The sequence below is a fragment of the Myripristis murdjan genome, chromosome 16, assembly GCF_902150065.1.
Source record: "Myripristis murdjan chromosome 16, fMyrMur1.1, whole genome shotgun sequence".
Classification (NCBI taxonomy): domain Eukaryota; kingdom Metazoa; phylum Chordata; class Actinopteri; order Holocentriformes; family Holocentridae; genus Myripristis; species Myripristis murdjan.
The window spans coordinates 3,894,691-3,914,839 of NC_043995.1; the positions used below are offsets into that span (position 1 = coordinate 3,894,691).

The window sequence follows — 20,149 nt, forward strand, 5'->3', positions numbered from 1 at the left end:
AATGTGTCCCATGAGCTACATTGAATGATTGACAGATCGAAATGCTGTCACTACCATCTGTCTCAGGACGCTCCTCTGCCTGACAAAACCTCCGAGAGACTGACCCATTTTCACGAGGGGAAAATGCAGGCCATCAGCTAGATGAGAGCTCACAGGAGTGGAATCCTGCTGCTCTGTGCACAACTGAAAATTCCCTTCCTCCACCTCAAAATGAGAGCGTCTCATGTCTATGAACTCCCATCAAGGGCATGTATAGTATATATATTGACCGATGATTGGTTTGACTTTTCCTGAGCCCTTTGCTGCCTACCTCCTTTTAATCTACTTTGTGCTGGCCACAAGCAGACTAGAGATTACGCTACGAAGATTCATCAGTCTTGTCGGTGCTTTAATGAACTGAGGGGTCACGGTTATGTAACTGATCCCCATATGGCAGAGCAGAACTGTAGCCTCAGGCTCCAAGTCTTAGCCGGCTTATTTTGAATTAATCAGTATTTTTGTTAGAGTTTAATGTTCACACCAAGGATGGGTCGATGTTATGTCATGACAAGCACTGAAAATCAGTGGGCAGACATACAGCTGCTCTGGCACTGACCCAGTTTCAATGGTGGAAGGGTGTGGAGCAGCGTTTTCCAGCCTCAGAAGAAGAGATACCAGTAAAGTGGGTCTAATGCACTCCCACCGTCAGCTCCACAGCCCAGGGGACATTTGAGAAAGCTTTTACATAAGATGCACTGTCATGAGAACAGTGGCTGGTTGCACTTTATGTTCAAGGCATATTTTCCTTATTACTAATTCACATGTTCTATTTGTGCAAATGAAGAGACGTGGGCTGCTGTAATGTTCGGCACCAGTTTGGACGAGATGTACCGCCACCTCCAACGAGGCAGTTTTAGGCAGCTCAAACATTAATGGTCACTTCTTCTGTGCAAAACTGTTTCCTTCCATTTTATAAAAAATTGAGTCAAAAAGTGTGACTGGGGTTATCATGCTTTAATAATAAAGATACAAGGACATTTGATGTAAACCACCAGTATTGCACATAGCTCAGGCACGTAACAAGTGTCAACTGCTTTCAAGCGTGAACTTAGTTCTATGAACAATACACAGGCTGTACCGTAAAAAGCTCTACTCCCAGGGAGAAAAAATACTTTTTTTTTTTTTCCACAAAACACTAACAGTGAATTCACATTAAAGCTTTGGCTGAAGGTTTAAGGTTATTTTGAACAACGTATTGAACAGCTGAAATTTCAGAACCCGTCATAAACTAACATTCAGTCTTTCACCTCCTAAAATCTCATACATCCTAGCACTGAGAAAAACAAAATTGCTTTTTTCTTCTTTTTCCACAATGGCCGCTAGGGACAACACAGGACGATGATACACACATAACCATCTACCCAGATGATCGGCATATATATACATACACAAAAAAGGTAAAGAAAATAAATACATAAATACTCGCTTTCATAAATAATCCCTTTCGTGTCACCATTTTGCCTCCACTCGTGGCAACTGTACAGTGCAAAGTAACTGTGGGAACCAAAATAATTGCATTGATAAAATCAAGTGTAGAAAAACTAAACAAATCTCACCAATACTTTTTTTGAAAAGATGCTGAAGTGCTCTTTAGTTGAAGGTTAGGCATGTGCATGCGGGCTGGAGGCCATTACACGTCAGGCCTGCGAGTCACATGACGGAGAGAGTGCAATCCCATAATGCAGCAGCCCCTGATGAGAGCAGCGATGTTGTATACCGGAGCGCTTCCATCCACGCCGTGCCGCGAATACAGCCAGGCCACCGTAGGCAACACAGGAGCCGCCACAGCAACCAGATCCACCAGGAAGCTGTTGCTCCAGTAACGCTTGCCAACAACGCCCAATCCAGGCGGCACACACTGCTCCTCCTGGCCGACGCCAAAGTCCAACTCCTCCATGAACCTTCGGCTCTCTGTGGGCTCTGAACAGCACATCCCAGAATCGGTGGAGATGTCAGGGCTCTCCGGGGGCATGCTGGGTAGAGTAGGCGTTGAGTCAGTTAGATTTGTGGAGGTGGGGGTGGGTGGGGTTGGGAGTCCCAGGAGACTGCTGGAAGCGGAGAAAGCTGTATCCCCCATTGGCGCCCCATGGAGCTTCAGCAGGTGGAGGAACAGAGCCTGCAGGTCTGGAGACACGGACATCACGTCGGTCTGGATGCCCCTTTCTTCTGTGTCAAGCTGCTCCGTTGGCGGGGGTGTGATGGACGAGATGGTGACGGTGGTGGACATGGTGTTTGGTGGAGCCGGTGAGGGTGCCGCAGATCTTTCCATCGCCTCACCATCTTCCAGCATTGCTGACACCCCGGGCCCAGGATCGGCCTCTGCCCTCAGCTTGCCGCTAGAGTCCTGATTGAATTCCACTGCAGTGGACATTAAGACCTGCTCCAAAATGTCTGCTCTGTTGGCCATCTCATCATTCACCAGAAGCCCGCTGTCCGCCATCTCTTCTACCGCCTGGTCCCCCAGCTCCATTCCTCCCTCTTCCTCCCCTTCCACCTTCTTCCCTCCGCCATCAGGGGAATCACAGATGAAGTCCAGGGTGGGTTCGTCTTGGAGGTTGGAGCCACTCTGGGCAAGCTCCATGCTCTGCAGTAGAGACTCCAGCTTCCTGTTCTGAATGTTGATGTCAATGAAGTATTTCTGGATTCCCTTGTCCTTCTCCATCAGGCTGTTCTTCATAGTTTCCACCACCTGGCGCAGCTGCTTGATCTCCTTGCGAGCTTCTTTCAGGGAGAGCTGAGCCTCCACCCTGTGGCACTCCTCCTCAATCCAGTCCTCCCTCATCCTGCACAGCTGGGACTTCAGCTCTGCAATCTCAGTCTCTCTGGGGGAGTGGAGAAAAACAGGGTAAATAGTACCGGTTCCTTATATCTAGGCAACCAAAATGAACCATGTGATCACAGAATAAAGAGGAACATTTGATTTCACCAAGGCTGTGATGGAGATGAAGGTGTGGAAGAGTAGCCAGCAAACCAGCACCACAAAATATATTTTAGTCATGCCAAATGAATTCATCATGGTTAAAATGTCCTGGGTCTTCATATCTTAACAGAAATACATAAGTTTGGGACATTATTGCATAATAAATCACTGTATAAAACACAAATTGAGGTCATAAAATTATCACAACCACAAATTAGCATAGTGTGATGCAGTTTTGTCAACATGGAGGTTGTGGGGTAAAATGTGCCACCAACCTTGGGCAAATCAAATCATGGCTACCCCAGTCAAAATAACACTGACATTTTCTTAACATTAAAAATCAGCAAGTTGATAGAACCTGTACAGTATTGGAAAACTTGAATGCATGGGCTAAGAATCTACAAGTGTAAGACAAGCTTTGGAAGATTTAGAAGCACAGACCCGCAAGTGTCAAAGGGGAGTTCAGTTCAGGTGGTGGCAAGGAACACAAATTAGACCAGATGTACCCTCTGTTTACCTCTGCTTGGGGGCAGGTTCTGCCAAAGGGCCAACTTTTTATGGCTCATTCCTCTCAAATTGCATTAGTTAAAAGCAATATTTTACATTATATACAGGGACAACATACATAATGTTTGAAATAAATATATTTGCTTTGCCATAGGATTATGAAAGGTTAAAAGTGGCTCTATTTAGCCTCACCTATATCAGAACTATGTAGTTACCTTTTACTAGTGCAACTGCTGCCAATCTACCATAAAAAAAAGCACTGAAACAATCCCAGGATGCCACTCTGCTGCTGAATATTAACCAACCTGTCATGAACTCTGTTCTCGGACTCCATCAGTTTGGTCTTCAGGTGTCGGATGGCCACCTCCTTCTGCTGCAGAGGGGTGAGGTACTGCTCAGGGTTTGGGGGTCTGATGCCATGGTTGTCTCCACAGGAATGGTAGCGGCCTAGGCTCACCCTTCTGGTGGGCAGAAAGATGACGATGCACAGACGTTTAGATAAGCCGACCAGGTGGAAAAGTCAACTTTGCTGTCTCAGGGAGCAAAGCCATTTATCACAGAACACAACGAGCCATTTTGGAGCAACAGCAAGAACAATTTGATGTGTAAAGTAAAACCCCTTCCTGAAGAAGCTAATTACTCTGGCTGTGAGGGCAGATGCTCTCTGAAGCCTGGAATTACTGTCTGACACAGGATTACTGGCATGCAGACTATACAAAAAAAAAAAAAAAAAAAAAAAAAAAGATGCTTGGTTATTGAAATACTAGCAGAGTCAGTTAGGTAGCAATTGCAGACAACAGCTCAACTTGCATCGCTTTGGCTCACAAATTCTAGATGCTCACAACATTAGCATTCAAATACCCGGTGCATGTTTGGCAAAGTCCTGTGATCAGTAATGTTTCATGTTCAAAGAGAACTGATTAAAAAGATGTGTTTTTTTCTGTCGAGGATGAGTGGGTGGATTTGTCCAATATGCAAAACAGCGAGCCCCTCTCCGCCCAAACAAGCTTCACTGCTAACACAATATCCTAGCAACCTGGGATACTTGGGGCTTTGATGTGAGCGCTCTGCATCCGTGCCAGAAATAGAAACAGCCCTGCAGAAGGTAGCTGATGAGAGAGAGAGAGATGTCACATGACACCTAACCAGGCAGGAGGGAGCTGGCTGAGGAAGAAAATGTCCTCAAGTGAGTAAAGTGGAGATTATAATGCATTTATGGAGGTTGTAAACAATACAGCATTTGCCACTGCATGGAAATAAAATAAGTCAAGCCTGGGGGCTGAATGTTTTTGTATTGTAGAGCTGAAAAACAAGTTCTAGGTGCACCCGCCACAGAAATACAAGGCAGATGGAGGAAGTATTGTCATTAACTTGCAGAAATGCAAGACATGCCCAAATAGTTCTATCATCTACTGGCTTGGTCATACTGAAATATTTGACCTTTTGTTGTTCTCCAAACCACGTTGCACACACAATCTAGCTCGGACTCAGCTGCAATCAGCAGGGTCAGCTCCTGGGTTCCAAACTCAGACATTTGCTTTTATTAAATCCTCAATAATCCCAGGCACAGCCCCAGTCATGACTGATATAATCCCAGTCAGCTGCAACAGAGGAAATGATAAAAAACAGTCTGAGCCTAATCCAACCATCCACCCACTCATCTTACGCTGCACATCGCCCGTGCCACAGCCCAGAGCTCATTCATCGCCAAAATGTACTCACTTCACGTGGAGGTGGAGCGGAGAAGGTTGGAATGAGTGAAAGAGATATGTTGAAAGATATGTTGACAGGTTAGACATGACAAGAAGGTAGTGGCATTCCAGGAAGCGGTGTTAGTTCTTGTATGATTATCAAAGGTGATGCATGGGGTCAAAGACATGTTGGTGTACCTGGAGGTGGGGCTGGAGGTGCTGCTGCTGTTGGTTGATGAGGGGGCTCTGGGAGGGGTCCGGTAGGGAGCGTACAGCTCTGCATCGCGGTTGGCTGTGGGGCTTCCCGCTGGCTTGAATACTGGTAGGGGCCTGATGTGAGCACTGCGACTTGATAAAGCATTAACAAACAAATCAATATAGATATCCACTCGGTGGCCACTTTATTAGGTCCACCTGCACAATCTAATCCAATTGTTCTGCCTAAGGTTTACTGCTATGATGCCAATAATGCTCAGCTTTTCTTTTTGTCACAGTAATAGAGGTGTTCATTCACTTCTATGTTTGGCATTGAGCTCATAGTTAGTGCTGCTGTTGGACTGGACTACATTTTATTGAGAGTTTTTTCTTATTTTTGTCTTCCCTATTTATATATATGAAAAGGACAGAATTTTAGAAACAGCTCTCAATATAATGTAGTCCAGTTCAAGATCTCTGCAAACTACAACCTCAATATTAAATATAGAATTAAACTGACACATTCTCCACAATGTCAACAAAAACTAGCATTATAAACTTTATTAAAAAGGTAGAATTTATGGCAGAGCTGGGAATGGATATAGATATATGCATGGGTTGGGTATTGGCAAGGACCTGATAATGCAATATGTATCTCAATATGATTTGCATCACAATACTCTACAGTGGTTGTTTTCAAAGTGGCGTCCTCCAGGGCATCCTCAGTAAAATAAGAAACAGTTTAATTTCACTTAAATTTAAATGATGTTTGTATATCGTTAAGTATATCTAAACCATTTAAACCATTACAATATAGTGTTCTTGTAATTTCCAGTAATATTTTCTAATTGTCTGGTATTTTTTTTTTTTTATTTTATTTTTATTAATGGGTTTTTTGCTACTTTGCCAATCACCTTTTTCTCCCCAAAGATGTTAAGTAAATTAGCTAAAGTTTTGAGGGGTTAATTCACTAGACATCTCTACAACACAAAAATAAGTTCGTGATTTTAATCTCACTACTTATTATGAGTATGACAAACAACTTCATAGGTAACACAAACCAAAATGTCTTTTCATATCAGAGTCCTGAGGTCAAAATTACTTCAGATGGGGGCCGGGACTTCAGAGTCAGTCAGGGGTCCAGAAGATGTAAGTCTGAAAACCATTTCTGTGCTGAATTCTGTAGAACTAACTGAGCTTAAAATACAACCTGCTGCCTCTCCACCTTGGTGGAGTAAAATACACAACATATGAAACCTTGGCTGACAAACTCAGCTATATTGATTTTTGTTTCACAGCTATAATAGATAATTTTATTTAAGTTTAGGTAACTCTTTGAAACCCAGGAGCCTATGAGCAAGCTTTTGTTTAAAAAAAAAAAAAAAAAAAGTTTTATTTCACCCATAAGATACAATTTCTTTTTATTTTAGAATTTTTTTGTATAGATTTGTTTTGTTTTTATTTTTGGGGGGTGATTTATGCTACTTTTCTTGTAATTCATTTTAAATATGTATTTATTTTGCTAATTTTCTGGTTATTTTCTTGTAATATTTTGCTTTTGTGTTCAGTAATTGTTTCATAATTTCAAGATAATTGTTCTTTTTTGGGAGGGTAATTTAGTAGTATTTTATGGTCATTTCCTTGTATATATATTGTGTTTTTAAAAGAAATTCAAATGCATTTGCTCAGGGCTCAAAGAGTTAAACAAGTTGGCATGATGCAAAATTTTCTCCAGTGAATGCCTCCCTTTCAGGTGGCAGCCTGTGCGGAGACATGTTTCAGAGACTTTGGCAGAGGGGGAGAAAGTGATCGCTGTGCAAACTCCCACACCACATACCTGCGCGAGGAACTTTTCTTTCCAGCAGAGTTGCAAGCGAGGCTCTCCCGGGTCTTCAGGCTGCCTGTGCTGCTGGAAGAGCTGAAGTCTGCCTCGCTGCCTGCAGGGAGAGGCATCAGTGTATTACTGAGCTGGCAGACTTTGGCAATAACCCCCCACATGAAACACACACACCTACAATCTGCATTCTCATGGCCACACACTGGGCATTAGGGACTAATGTCCCTTTTCCCTCCAAATCATGTCTACTCAGCGTGGCCTCTCCTTTCCACAGCCCAGTCCGGCCTTGTTAGGATCAAGCATCATGTTACAGTTTCCATGGGCAGGACCTCCACAGTGTGTCCCTGAAGGCAGGGGGGGAAAATCACCCAGAAAGCAGAACCTCATACCTTTCCAAAGAGCAGCTGCCTCATAGATGATTCCTGTATTTTCTGTCCTTAGTCAAACTAAAGCATGCAAATGAACCAGCTATTGGATGACAAATGTGACCCAACCGCACAAAAAGCATCACTTATGAAAACAAAGCAAATGCAAAGCCGGCAAAATGAAAAAAAAAAGGTAACCTGCCTAAGTGTTGCAGCGCAAACTCGACAGCTGCCTAAACTGCTGTGCTGGGAATCATCGGCACCTAAACTGCTGCACTGCAATACCTGATGAAAATCCACTTTAAAGCCATACCTGAGTGGCATCTCTTCCCACTGAATAAAACCATAGCCTCGTGTGCACTGGTGCTTGTGAGAAACAAAACAGTGCAAAAACAAAGTGATCCTTGAGCGCTTGGTGAGTCAACTGAGCGTCGCTGCACATTCAGTCAGGAGTAGTAAAGTCTGCTAATCAGCCTAATTGGCTGAGCCCCTGGATTTTTTTCATCAGCCAATCAGCTTACGTCAGGTTTTTTGACTCATGATCAAGCAGTTTTGTCGACAGGAGGGGGTTTGGTTTCCCGTGGGCAGATTCAAAGAGGGGAAGGGATAAGCATGGGTAGTGAAGTGTGCTTCTGCCATGTCAACACAGCACAGATGCACAGGCGAGCCATCCAAGTCATTACTGTGTCCTTTAGCGAGCAGCTGTGTCTGTGGAGCTCGACATGCCGCTGCTGACATCTGACAAACACACAGTTATTGTACTTTGGTGTTAAGGGGATCACTGGCACGCAGAGGGACCTGTGTGTGCTGTGTATTACCCAGTCTATGCACAATAACTTCATGGACCTTCAGCATACACACATCCACACCACTCACACACGGGTCAGATCATGTAAAGTGAACTATGTAGTCAGGATTTCAGGTTTAGGTCATCTCCCCTGTCTCTGTTTGCTACACATGCTCGAAAACAATTGCTGTCTTTCTTCACTGGTCTTGTTTACTTCTTTTCCCAGCACATTGATTTAACAAAATAGATCCATGGCCACAAGAAGGCTCCCAATTTAGGTTATTTTTCATTTTTGCCACCTAGGAATGGATTATATCTTTGCTTATTCTACTGAGGTACCATCTGATAAAGCTGTTTGCTCTTCTGTTGGTTATTTAAACTGAGAGACTGAGAGGCAAGTACAGACGATAAATATGTTAAAGGGGTACTTCACCTGTTTTGAAAAAAAAAAAAAATGGTATTATTCCCCCCATCAAACTACATTACCCTTTCAGATCAGAAATGTGAGTGCACAGTATGAGGCAAAAATAAACTAGCAAGACATGTTCTCAGCCCTGAGGTGTATTTTGCATGAAATGGCAACCTTGGCCCTGCCTGCTGTATAAATACCCTCAATATGAATAGATTTGGCCTGACACCAACTAGTGAAGGTGCTGTCTTCCTCTCATTGTTACTGAGTGCTGGATACTGGCTGGATGCTCCAAATGCTAACTGTTAGCCTCCTGCCATTGAGGTGGACTTCCCCCCAGCTAACACTCTTCACAATAACTGTGCTGATCATGTCCTATATAACAACTAGGGGGAAGTGAAATAATATGACATGTTTCAAAATGGATGAACTACCCCTTTAACCTGGGTCAGCCCCATTCCTGGTTACCTCTTGGTTTCATGGCAGACCTCAGCTCCCTCTTGTGCCTCGGCGTGGTTCGCTCAGCGTTCCACTCCGCCATCACCCTCACCCTCTTCACCTTGGTCTTGCGTTCGGGGGGCAGTGGCGAGCCGTGGGGGCTGTGCTCTGAGCCTGACGGGGTTTTGGAGGGGGACACAGACTGACTAGTGGGGCAGCCGGTGTCATCTATTGTAGACAGGCACACAGACAGTAATAGCCAAGAACAGGCAGAGCAGGCACGCAGCCAACAAAAGCAGTCAACCTAAGCTCAAGGTTCAGCCGCGCTGCTATCTGAGAGACAACAGCTTTCACAACGGCTCATCTCTTTCAGGAGGAGTGAGGTGGCTGTACTGTTGTGGGGCAATGTCACACACACACACACTGACACACACACGCACGTAAATGCACACTCACATACACACAGGCTTTCTTTTCCGTGTAACGTGTAGCGTGTGCTCGAATTTGCTCTAACTTGTAAAAGTCAAAGTGGTTCAAACCCTTTGAAACCAAAGAAAATTCACTTCATTTCTTTCAAAAACAACAGGAAAAAGGTGATTAGCTAATTAGCCAAATAAATAAATAAATAAATAAAAAAAAAAAAAAAAAAAAAAAAAAAAACTCAGAAAATAAGCCCCCCAAAAATAAAGCTACCCCTGAAAATTAGCCAAATGGCATTTTATTACTAAAATTATATATTTAAAGGTCAGATCAGTGATGCTGAATCAATGTCAAATTCTTCACATTTAAACATCTTTAAACACCTTTCACAAGCATTTAAATCATGAGAACCTGACAAAATCCACTTCATTTCCAGTAAAAATATGGGCAAATATAGGCGACGAGTAAATTAGCAAGAAATAGCCCTAAAAATAGCAAGAAATTATTAAAAAGTCACAAGAAAATATACAAAAAATGACTAAAAAATTACTAAAAACTTGAGCCCACCCCCAATAAATTTAATAATAAAAAAAAAACAATTGCCAAGACCCCTCATAATTAACGAGAAATAAAGTGAAATTTGACAACAAAACAGAACTTGAGAAAAGCCTGCCTATGTGCTCATGAGTTTCAAAGGGTTTTCATTGGGATTAACACGTCACAGCACTGTTTCCTGTTGGAGCTTGCATAAGCCAGCATGCCAACCACGCTGTGTGGAATTCTGAGGGGTTTATTGGCTTTCACTACATTATACAAGGGTTTTATGTTGGCATATTCTGGTCATTTGGCCAGACCAAGCATTGCAATATTGTTCATGAACCAAGTCATGAAGAAGTCAGCGGTGGATTCCTGTGGTTCTCAGAGAGGTGACGTAAAGCTGTGTGTTTCTGAGGGGAACACACTGTGGCCTCGGCCGGGGAAAATGCAGCCGCCGGCCAGCTGAAGTGCCTGAGGCTTCTGTCATGTATGAGCACAGCTGTTGATGACATGGCTGGACCTCTTACCGGAGCAAAAGCTGTTGGTGCTGATGGTTCTTTTGGAGTGGTCGGAGCTGACGTCACACTCCTTCCCCTCCTCCTCTGAGAACGGCGAATCAGACAGCGGAGAGCCTTTGTCTTTGGGTCGGAAGGGATGGAGGACCAAGCGTGGGATGCGGCTGCGGGGGCTTCCTTTCTCCGGTGACTTCTTCTCCTGTTCAGAATGACACGTGTCAAAGCTCCAGGCGGGGCTGAAGTGGAGCGTGAACCCCGCTGAGCGCTGGTGTCCCTCACTTCTCTTTAGGCTGACATTAAACTGAATATTCTCTTTGAAACACAGGAGCCAAGCTTTATTTTGATAGATTTTATTTAATGCACTTGTGCATACATTATGCACACAGTTTTTTTTTTTTTTTTTTTTTTTTTTTTTAATTTGTAAGGAATATATTTTTGTACTTCATATTTCTTTCTATTGTCTTATAATTTAATTCTTCTCTTGAGAAATTGGGTCAATTGAAGTTGGGGGTTGTATTTTTTTTTTTTTTTTTTTGGTAATTTATGATAATTTATGGCACTTGCAATTTCATTTTAAATGGTTAATTATAATTATTGTAAATAGTTTTCAGGGTAAATGTTTTTGCTAACTTGATGGTAATTTTGGGTGCTAATTTTCTCGTAATTTTCTCTGAAATGTCTTTCTATTATTTTTATATCTATATTTTAGCTGGTAGATGTGGCAACTTCAAGCCAATTTTCATTTTCACTTTCATTTTCTTCTCTTTTCTTTTCTTTTCTTTTACCTTTTCTGGGATGGAGCAAGGGCAGGGGGATGAGGCAATTTTAAAGTCCCCATGAAATGACCTCACATGACTTCTACTTTCTATAAAACAGAATCATCATCCCTCACTAGTGGGTGCACATTAACATCATCAACCAATAAAACCTTCACAAATCTTTAAACATCCCCCCTCATCCATCTCATCCCTTCAAAATTGGTTGCACTTGTTGGTTTGCAGTGTCTTTGAGGTCATTTTCTTGTTATCTAATTTTAAGAATATAATGTTTTTTAAAGAAGACATCGAGTGAATTTGCTCAGGTTTCAAAGGGTTGATGTCCTAGTATACACCCCACTCAGTAGCATCAAACTGATGGTTCTATGCAGTATATTTCCCACTGCGCCATTACATATAATGAGTTGCATAACCCTAACAGCTGGGTTGTTCACATCTTCACCCAAAATAGTCGCTCATATGTGATAAAGACTCAAAGCATGTAGAAATATAGCAGCGATGATAATATGTACCTCGTATTCCTGGAACGGTCCCATTGTGCTTCACGCTGCCTGTTCCCCTAAACGTGAAGAGGAGAGAGAGAGAGGCCCAGGTGAATCATCCCTCTGTGCACCATGCATGCGTTCATCACCTCAACGTGGCACTCAAGCCCTCTCAAACAAGGCCAACTCTGTCTGGAATCCATTGCGTCATTAATGCAACCCCACCCCCAACACACACACACACACACACACCATCCCACTCGATGCCACACACATACACCCTGCCTGGTACAGATGGCACAACGAGCGCAGAACCAGCCGGGAACAAAGCACAGTGAATTTATGACCTTATGAAACAAACCCTATCTCTCTGTTTCCACAAATAAACCCTAAGCGTCTTATGTGAGTTCACTTGTTCTCGATTGTTCCTCAGTCTTGCACTTGCATTAATAATAAAAACAACCCTGCGTGTGTTCGGGCATTTTGTAAGCTCTGACAACTGCAACACTTTTTTGCAAAATAACTTAGCAATCAAACAGAAGCAGAGTTCATAAAATTATTCCACAAGAAGAAAGAACAACAAACCACAAAATGAAAAGTGTTAAAACCATGTAACATGAATAGGTTATGTCTATAAAACATGAATCTATAAAAATAATTTTTTAAGAGGTGATAAAATGTCTTTGTCTCTTGCAGTCTCAAAATTATAATCCACTTGTGGTTTCAAAGGAACATTGTGCTTGAGGAAAAGAGGGTAATATGTTTGGAATTTGGCAATTTATTATTTCAAAGTGCCCAGCTCCAGCTTATGTCATTCTGCAAAGCAATGCATGGCACAATCAGGCTAACCCTCATTAAGGGCAGCCTGTGCCAAAAGGACAGCACCGTGCCAAGCCTGTGGGACCGCCAGCCAAGTGCTGCTGTCACTGAGGTATAACGAGTGGCACAGTATTATAGCCACAATATTTCATGTTAATGCTGGGGTGCAAGTCGATGACAACTGAATTCAAAAAGCGGGAATTAACTTCACCCTGGCACTCTGTACTTTCCAAACACAGAAGCATGATATTTTATTGATGCCTTACGGCTGAATAATTCAAAATTCCGCTCATGCTTCAATGAATTTTGTACCATCTCTTCGCTTCCTCTCACGCCTGTTGAATGCTGTGCCTCTTAGCATCCCCGCCTAAAGGGGTCAGTTACATAAGTGCATACGTGTTTGCTGTTTTTCTTTTTTTTTCGCGTTAAGAATGATGTAATTGACCCTAAGGCCGGCATGTTGCTGCCACATCAGTACATCTGAAACCATCTTCCCTCCCGTTATTCCAGATGTTATCTTTTTTTTAAAGTTTTGGCTGCTCCTGATTAGGGAATCTGATTTCCTCAAGTGACACTCCACTCCCTATCTGCATAATATGTTACTGTGTATTTGTCCCACAGTAGCATAACTTCCAAATGGATGCTTTGATTTCAACCAAATTTGGTGGGACGGCTGGTCAGGGGCCAAGGAAAAAGTGTCTAACTTTTTGTACTCTGGTCAAAAGTGGGCATGGTCGTGGTTGTGGCATATCATAGTAAGCCTCATAACTTCTAAGTAGTTTCACATGTCATTAAAATTATGACGCAAGGCTGTCCTGCAAGAATAATATTAACTTCTCACACTGATTGGACCACACCCATTTCCTCCACAGTCATGTCCACTTCTTTTACTCAGTTTCTCCAAAGGGGGGCTTGTGGGGTGTCTGCTAAACACAGTCTTCCCAGAACATAAAGGCTTTGAATTTAGGGTGTCAGATTATGATTGGTTAACTATGAAAAGCACACCAGTCAGGAACCAGAGTCATTGCTTTGTTCCCCAGGTCCTATGTTCCCAGGATCCTATGTTCGCAGGGTCCTATGTTCGCAGGGTTCTATGTTCCCAGGGTCCTATGTTCTCAGGGTTCTATGTTCCCAGGGTCCTATGTTCTCAGGGTTCTATGTTCCCAGGGTCCTGTGTTACCCAGGTTCTATGTTTCCACCACCCTATGTTCCCACCGTCCTATGTTCTCAGGGTCCTATGTTCCCATGGTCCTGTGGTCCCCAGCTCTACATAGCACATAATGGGAACCTGAAAAAGATGTTCCTCAGCTCTGTATTCAAAGGGTTAGGGTTATGTGTATTAACAGAATATTGTACTGGGGAACACAGGACCCTGGCAACATAGCTACACTTCCCAGGAACCAATCAGCTGATGGTACCTGGAGAGTCTCCTGACTGAACTAGCTGTGCTCATTCTGACTGTCACTTAAACTGCCAGCTGCTGTAGACTCATAACTCAAACTGTTGCTGTTTTTCATTTGTTTCTGTCTATTTTTCTAAGGACAGTGGGCTTTTCAAACTTGTAAAAAAAAAAAAAAAAATCAAACACCCAGCACAGTGTCCTAAGATTCAAACCCCACCTCACACTGTGGGAGTCAATTCTTTCAGTGCTGGTTGACTACCAGCACTGTCGTGCCTGGAGGTTCATCATTTGCATTTCCACAGGCAACCACACCATTGCCATGTCATCAAAAGCAATGCTGAAGCTGCCTGGCAGACTGGCACTCTGCCTCACAACAGAATCAGATTAGGCACAAGCGGGGCAGAGCAACCAAACCCATGCCCTAGCAACAGTCTTAGCAACAGAGGGAAAAAAGCTGCATGAACAACTCAGGCTAGATGGGGCCAATTAAATTTGCACACAGAACAGGCTTCCATTGCTTACCCTGTTCCTCTGTAAATAGGTGGAATGTGCCGAGGTGATGTGGCAGTGTTACTATCGCTTTTTTGTAAGGCTAAATGCATTTTCTAGTTTTTTTTTTTATCCTCACTGAACAGGTGTCCCTGAGCTATTGTGTGCCAGCATAGGGAGCTTTGTATACAGTTAACCATGAAATACTGCCTTGACCCCTCAGACAATTCAGCAGTACATTTAGAATTTTACATCTTCAGCTCTAAGCTGCTGCTTTTAACCAGTGTTGCCCACATGAGGTGTGATAGTAGATTTAACCTAAATTCTTAGACCTCTAACATTTGAAACAATACAATTTTCCAGTGAGCCTAGAATGATCATATGAGATAGTGAAGGACAGGAAGGTGGCAACATTAAAAAATTGAGAAGAATGACGATGAGGTGGGATTGTGGATGAGTTACTTGATGTGAGCAGGGCATTTCCAGAGCCGGGCCAGGAAAACAATTTTTGAATGCTTCCACTCAGTTGTTCCAGTGCCTGACTTATCTTTCTTCTTCTGCTGCTGGTCCCTCAGCAGCCAGAGCCCGAAGGCCTGGGGAGATTTGTCATCCTCTGAAACCTTGAGAGATGTGTTGATACAGAAGCCTGCCCATGCATGCTCTGCTCCCTGCAGATAAAATGCTGTTTTTTGTTGTTTTTTTATCCCAACATTCCTGCAAGCCACTTCTCTCTTCTGTTTTTGATCATGGCTCATGCTGTCCCTGTCCTGTACCAAACACCACACAACAGGATTATGCAATCAATTTGTTCTCCCAACCAGATTCTACGCCCGACTCCAGACAATGTTAATTGGCTTAGCAATAGACAAAGCATTATCTACGTTGCAAAACGTTGGATTTTCAGCTTTCTTATGCATGATGAGCAGACAAACAGGTAATCTCTAATCACCCCAGAAACTCATGCATCACTGTATGTTGTGGTTTATAAATCAGAAATAGACATAAGGCCGGGAGGTGAGGATATTTATTCAATAATGTTTAGCATTTTAGGAAGTAGCTGTATCAAACAGGCATACTGGATTGTCTTAGTGTGGAGAAGAGAAGAACAGCAAGTGGGATGAATACCACTGAGGGAATGTGTACTCAACCGGTAAACAACTGCTTTCAACCACCACTCAAGAGCTATTTCTATTATCTAGATGATTATGATAAAAGCAGCATGACTGATGAATTCTCATAATCCAGCCCAGCCTATATTTTCTTTCTAAGTGCGTTCATGCATGTGGGCTCATTTGAAGCTGTTTATTCAAATCTGATACTTGCCCCTGTAATGTGTTCCGTGCTTTTGTTCTGTTGACTTGATTGCTCATGAGGCGTAAACTTATATAATTTCTGTGATGATTACATTCCATTCCGTGCATGGCGATGAACTGGAAGCCACACACTACTGCACAGTTTTACTGAGCATGTGAGCTTAACTGAGCATGCACGGCCATATGGTCCATCTTTTGTGGTTTGAGACTGATGTGTTTGGAACAGTTTGTTGTAAATTTAGTTTGGACAAAGGCATGAATTGCTTCTGCCTGCCTCAGCTCAGCAATATCATCATTTACATTCAGATTCTGTTGTCCTGAAATCACTGCCTGGACCTTAAACAGTGGCAGAGCACATCATCACCATCATTGTGTGAGGTCATTAGTGAGTAATACCACTTCCAGTGAGCATTCCAATATCTACGGGTTATTAAGTATAATGTTGACTCTCTTAACAAAGCTCTTTGAACATTGTTTTTAGCCTTGTACCATATAAATACACTGAATGGTTCAAATCAGAAGCATGAAACAAACTTTTGAGGATCACACTACCTTATTAATCTAATATTTTCACTGTATTTAGCATTATTATCATTGCTCTAACAATTCAGAAAGTCAATACACAGAGACACTACCCTAACCAGAGAACCCTTGAAGAATTGTCTTGTTACTGTGCTGGTCCCGTCTCCCTTTGTTTCCCGTAAGTCACTGCGGAGCATTCTTTTAGTTAGTATGCCAACGCTTTATGATTTCATTTATTTACTAATTTTAAATTCTGATCACACACAGTCTAAAATTCCTGTGGGTTGTATCACACTTTGCTATAGCAACCAGTTTTTTTTTTTTTTTTTTTTTTCTTGGTTGTTGTTTTTGTTCCATCTGTCGCCTCTACTGCTTGCTGGTGATGTTTTTCTAAACCCCTGGTATTAGATATTAGGGGGGAGGAGGGGTGCGGGTGCCACCAGAAATAAACGCAGATAAGATATAGAGTGCGGGATCAAGAGTGCGGGATGCGTGCGAGCCGTGGCGCTGAAAACCCCCGAGTTCAAACGTGGCTTGGCCTGATTTCACCCACCACCGCCCCAAACATCCGCTCGGTGCGTCAGCATCCAAATCATCCACAGAAGCATCTTCACCCAACTTCATCCTCACTCCACCTGCTTCACCCTGGCCACATATTTTCACGCTTTGTTTTATTTCTATAATATTTTCACGACACAAATGGACTGCCATGGAATGATGTCGATATGACAAAGAAAATCTTGCCTGGATGTTGTGATGGTGATTCCTCCGGTCCTCCGCGGAAGGATGCGCGTCAATCGGTGAAGCACAAAGGGTCGTTCCGCTGTGTCTGCCTGCCTGCCGCGGTGACGATGTGGACGAAGTGCCTGGCTCCTTTCTGGCTGTTTTGATGTCGGGGTGGAGAAGCGTGTGCACTCGGTGGACACACGCGATTGGACAAGAAGCGAGACCTCTGACGGTGCACGCGCAATATGATTCCCGTCCCAAGTGTGTTACATAACGCGTCAGGCGTTACTTAACCACTGATTGTCCTCCTCCATGTCATGGATGCTGGAGGAACATATGGACAATCTGATGTAAGAAAAAAAAAAAAAAAAAAAAAAAAAAAAAAATCAAGTAGACACTGCCATATACTGTATATAGTACAATAATGTACTATATACAACAGGTATAGTATATGAAACTACATGTATCCAGATATATAAATATACAATTAATTGCATATTTAAAAACATCAGGAGCCTTATTCGAGAGCAAATTATAAAATGCACATTTACTGATATTTTTTTCCCTCAAACATAAGTTTACACATTTTGAATAGCCTGCCATGATGTATCAACTACATAAATAAGCGTATGTAAACTAAGTGCTGCTTATAGTCATGGATGGATTTGTGGAATATAATCCATCTCGGTTGTATTTAGTCTTCATTGGGTAACAATACTAGCTATATGCACACCATGACATATATGTACTAAATGTATTCAGTTGCATAGGTAAATGTAAAGTGTGTGCGAGGCCAGCTGAGGACTAGTCACTCAGCTGTTCTACGGGCAGAGTCAGTGTCGGCTCTCCATGGTGCTGAAATCACAGAGGACACGAATAAGGCGCTGCTAACTGACTTTAATAGAAAACTAGGACGCCAGCACATTGAATGCCAGTTCAACACATCAATAGTAACAGCTTGTGTCATTTGCAACAACACATTTGCGCCGTCTGTGCAGCTGCGCGCCTCAAACTTGTCAGTGACAGAATGTGGAATCCTGCAGACAACTCTTTGGTAGTCAGTGAGGCCGTGTTATACGTTGACCCACTTTTGTTCTGCAGGTGATCGTCCCTGACACATGCCTAAAGCCTGATTCCTAAAGATGGATGCTGGGAAATACTGAGCAATGCCAACATGTGATCTAAGGGGAGCAGCTGGTCCTCCACAGCCCTGCCACAAGCTGTAGATGTGGAGCTGAGGCCCTCTGCTGGATCAACACAGCCAGTGTGACGTGTGTGTGGCGGGGCGGGAACCTCCTACCTGCTGGTAGCCTGCTGCAGCAGGTTGTCGTTATCACGGGCATGTACAAGACAGCCGCTGACCCTGCCACAGTGGGAAAGATTTTTCCACAGCTCTGTTTTCTTTTGTTTTAAACGAATTGTTAATTTATTCGAACATGTAAAATAAAAACAAAAGAAAGAAATTTTTTAAAAGGGTGGGATCATAAAGAGGAAATTATAATAAATGAATAAATTATGTTTGAAAAGAAGTAGGAAGAAGTCAAACTTATTTACCTCCTTTTTCATTCAATAACTACATAATTACTACATAATTACCTATGCAGCCTCAAGTTCTTTTCAGCCATATGCTTTACTGCGTCCATTGTACAACTAAGCAATAAACAAACAGCATGTCATCCTTATGAAACAAAGCAACACATGACATAAGGAAAGCAGGCACACTGTCATGTTTAAATTTCCACTTAGTCTCATTTCAAATTTTAGACTATCCTCAAACTGAAATCCATGTTGGCTGTGTGCTGTGAACATGCATTTTAAAATTACACTCACCTCTTAGTTTGTAGCTCCTATCCCTTACCAGGAAGGGCATTATTTCTTTCTCTTTTTTCCTTTTATTTGGTTATTTCTTTTTAATTTACAGTGCAACATTTAAAATTGTTCTCAGTAAACATAAAAACATAAGCAAAACAAAACTGAACAACAAAAGACACACATAGTACAGCACACACACACTAAAAAAAAAACAAAGCAAGAAAAAAAATTATGTATCTATTATCCATTGATAAAGTCTGAAAAGTACATTCTTTCTTGCTTTAAACAAGAAGAAGAGCTTGAAGAGCTTTAACTTGCACTAGTTCATTGGTATAATCAAGACATCCAACATTGCTGATCGTCCTAAGGACAGTTTTCTGAAGTACATATAATTCTTGTGTAGTACCTCCATGAAGTATCTCAGATATGACAAGAGAGCAGTACAGTGTGTATAGTGCTTTATGAGCTAATAAATGCTTACGTTTTCTTAAACTTGCAAGGCTCTTGGTCACTGTTGGTTCTACATACCTTCCATGAGGTTAGTTTATGACCAAAATCACATCAAGAAACTTTTTTTTCATGTACAGTACATGTTCAAAATGCACATTATCTACAATCACGTGTATTACAGAAATTACTATACCCTAACCAAATAATATAAGTATTCATAAGTATACTAGTTAGGTATGCTTTTAAAATGCCCCAAGAAACATCCTATGGCAAAAAATAATAATTATTATTTGAGCCTGAACTATACTGTATTACTGTCCTGTACCACAATACATTATGATCCACTATAATGTGCTGTACCACAATTTAATGTCCTTTGCTGCACTGCACATCAACATATTCTGATGAACTGCACTGTAGTTTACTGTACAATACTAAAATATAATGTCTGCAGTGGAGTGTACAGCATTTTACTGTGCTTTACTCCTCCACTGTACTGTAATGCAAAACACCACAATATAACATTCTTTACTGTATTGTACTGTACTGCAATATAAGGTACTGTACAGTGTTGTACTGTACTGAATTGTGTTGTATTGCAATATACATGCTATAATATATTGCACTGTATTGTAATGAATTGTACTGCAATGTGCTGTTTATGTAATGTAATGTACTACAATATATTGCACTGTACT

The 20,149-nt window shown here is 42.2% G+C and overlaps 1 protein-coding gene across 3 annotated transcripts; it reads right to left on the reverse strand.

The window, feature by feature from the left end:
• Nucleotides 1–978: 978 nt before the first annotated feature.
• sybu (syntabulin (syntaxin-interacting)) lies at nt 979–17,310 on the reverse strand. Of its 3 annotated transcripts, none has more exons than XM_030072222.1 (8): nt 17,208–17,310; nt 11,949–11,995; nt 10,673–10,859; nt 9,219–9,362; nt 7,190–7,289; nt 5,356–5,505; nt 3,772–3,927; nt 979–2,861 (listed from the first exon to the last, which is right to left on the reverse strand). In XM_030072222.1, exons 2-8 carry the CDS (start codon nt 11,970–11,972, stop codon nt 1,670–1,672), a joined length of 1,953 nt encoding a protein of 650 aa, XP_029928082.1. In that variant the 5' UTR covers nt 11,973–11,995; nt 17,208–17,310; the 3' UTR covers nt 979–1,669. The 3 variants fall into 3 exon arrangements, with proteins under 3 accessions (XP_029928082.1, XP_029928081.1, XP_029928083.1); XM_030072221.1 differs by having other exon boundaries at nt 9,219–9,416; XM_030072223.1 differs by lacking the exons at nt 9,219–9,362; nt 10,673–10,859; nt 11,949–11,995; nt 17,208–17,310 and adding an exon at nt 7,868–8,024.
• Between the last annotated feature and the right edge of the window lie 2,839 nt (nt 17,311–20,149).

Coding starts and splice junctions, on each gene's coding strand:
- sybu (XM_030072221.1), bottom strand. CDS start 11,972: ATGGGACCGTTCCAGGAATACGAG. Junction 5,506..7,189: donor AAGAAAAGTTCCTCGCGCAG/GTATGTGGTGTG, acceptor TGCTTTATCAAG/TCGCAGTGCTCACATCAGGC. Junction 2,862..3,771: donor GAGAACAGAGTTCATGACAG/GTTGGTTAATAT, acceptor CCACTCCCCCAG/AGAGACTGAGATTGCAGAGC.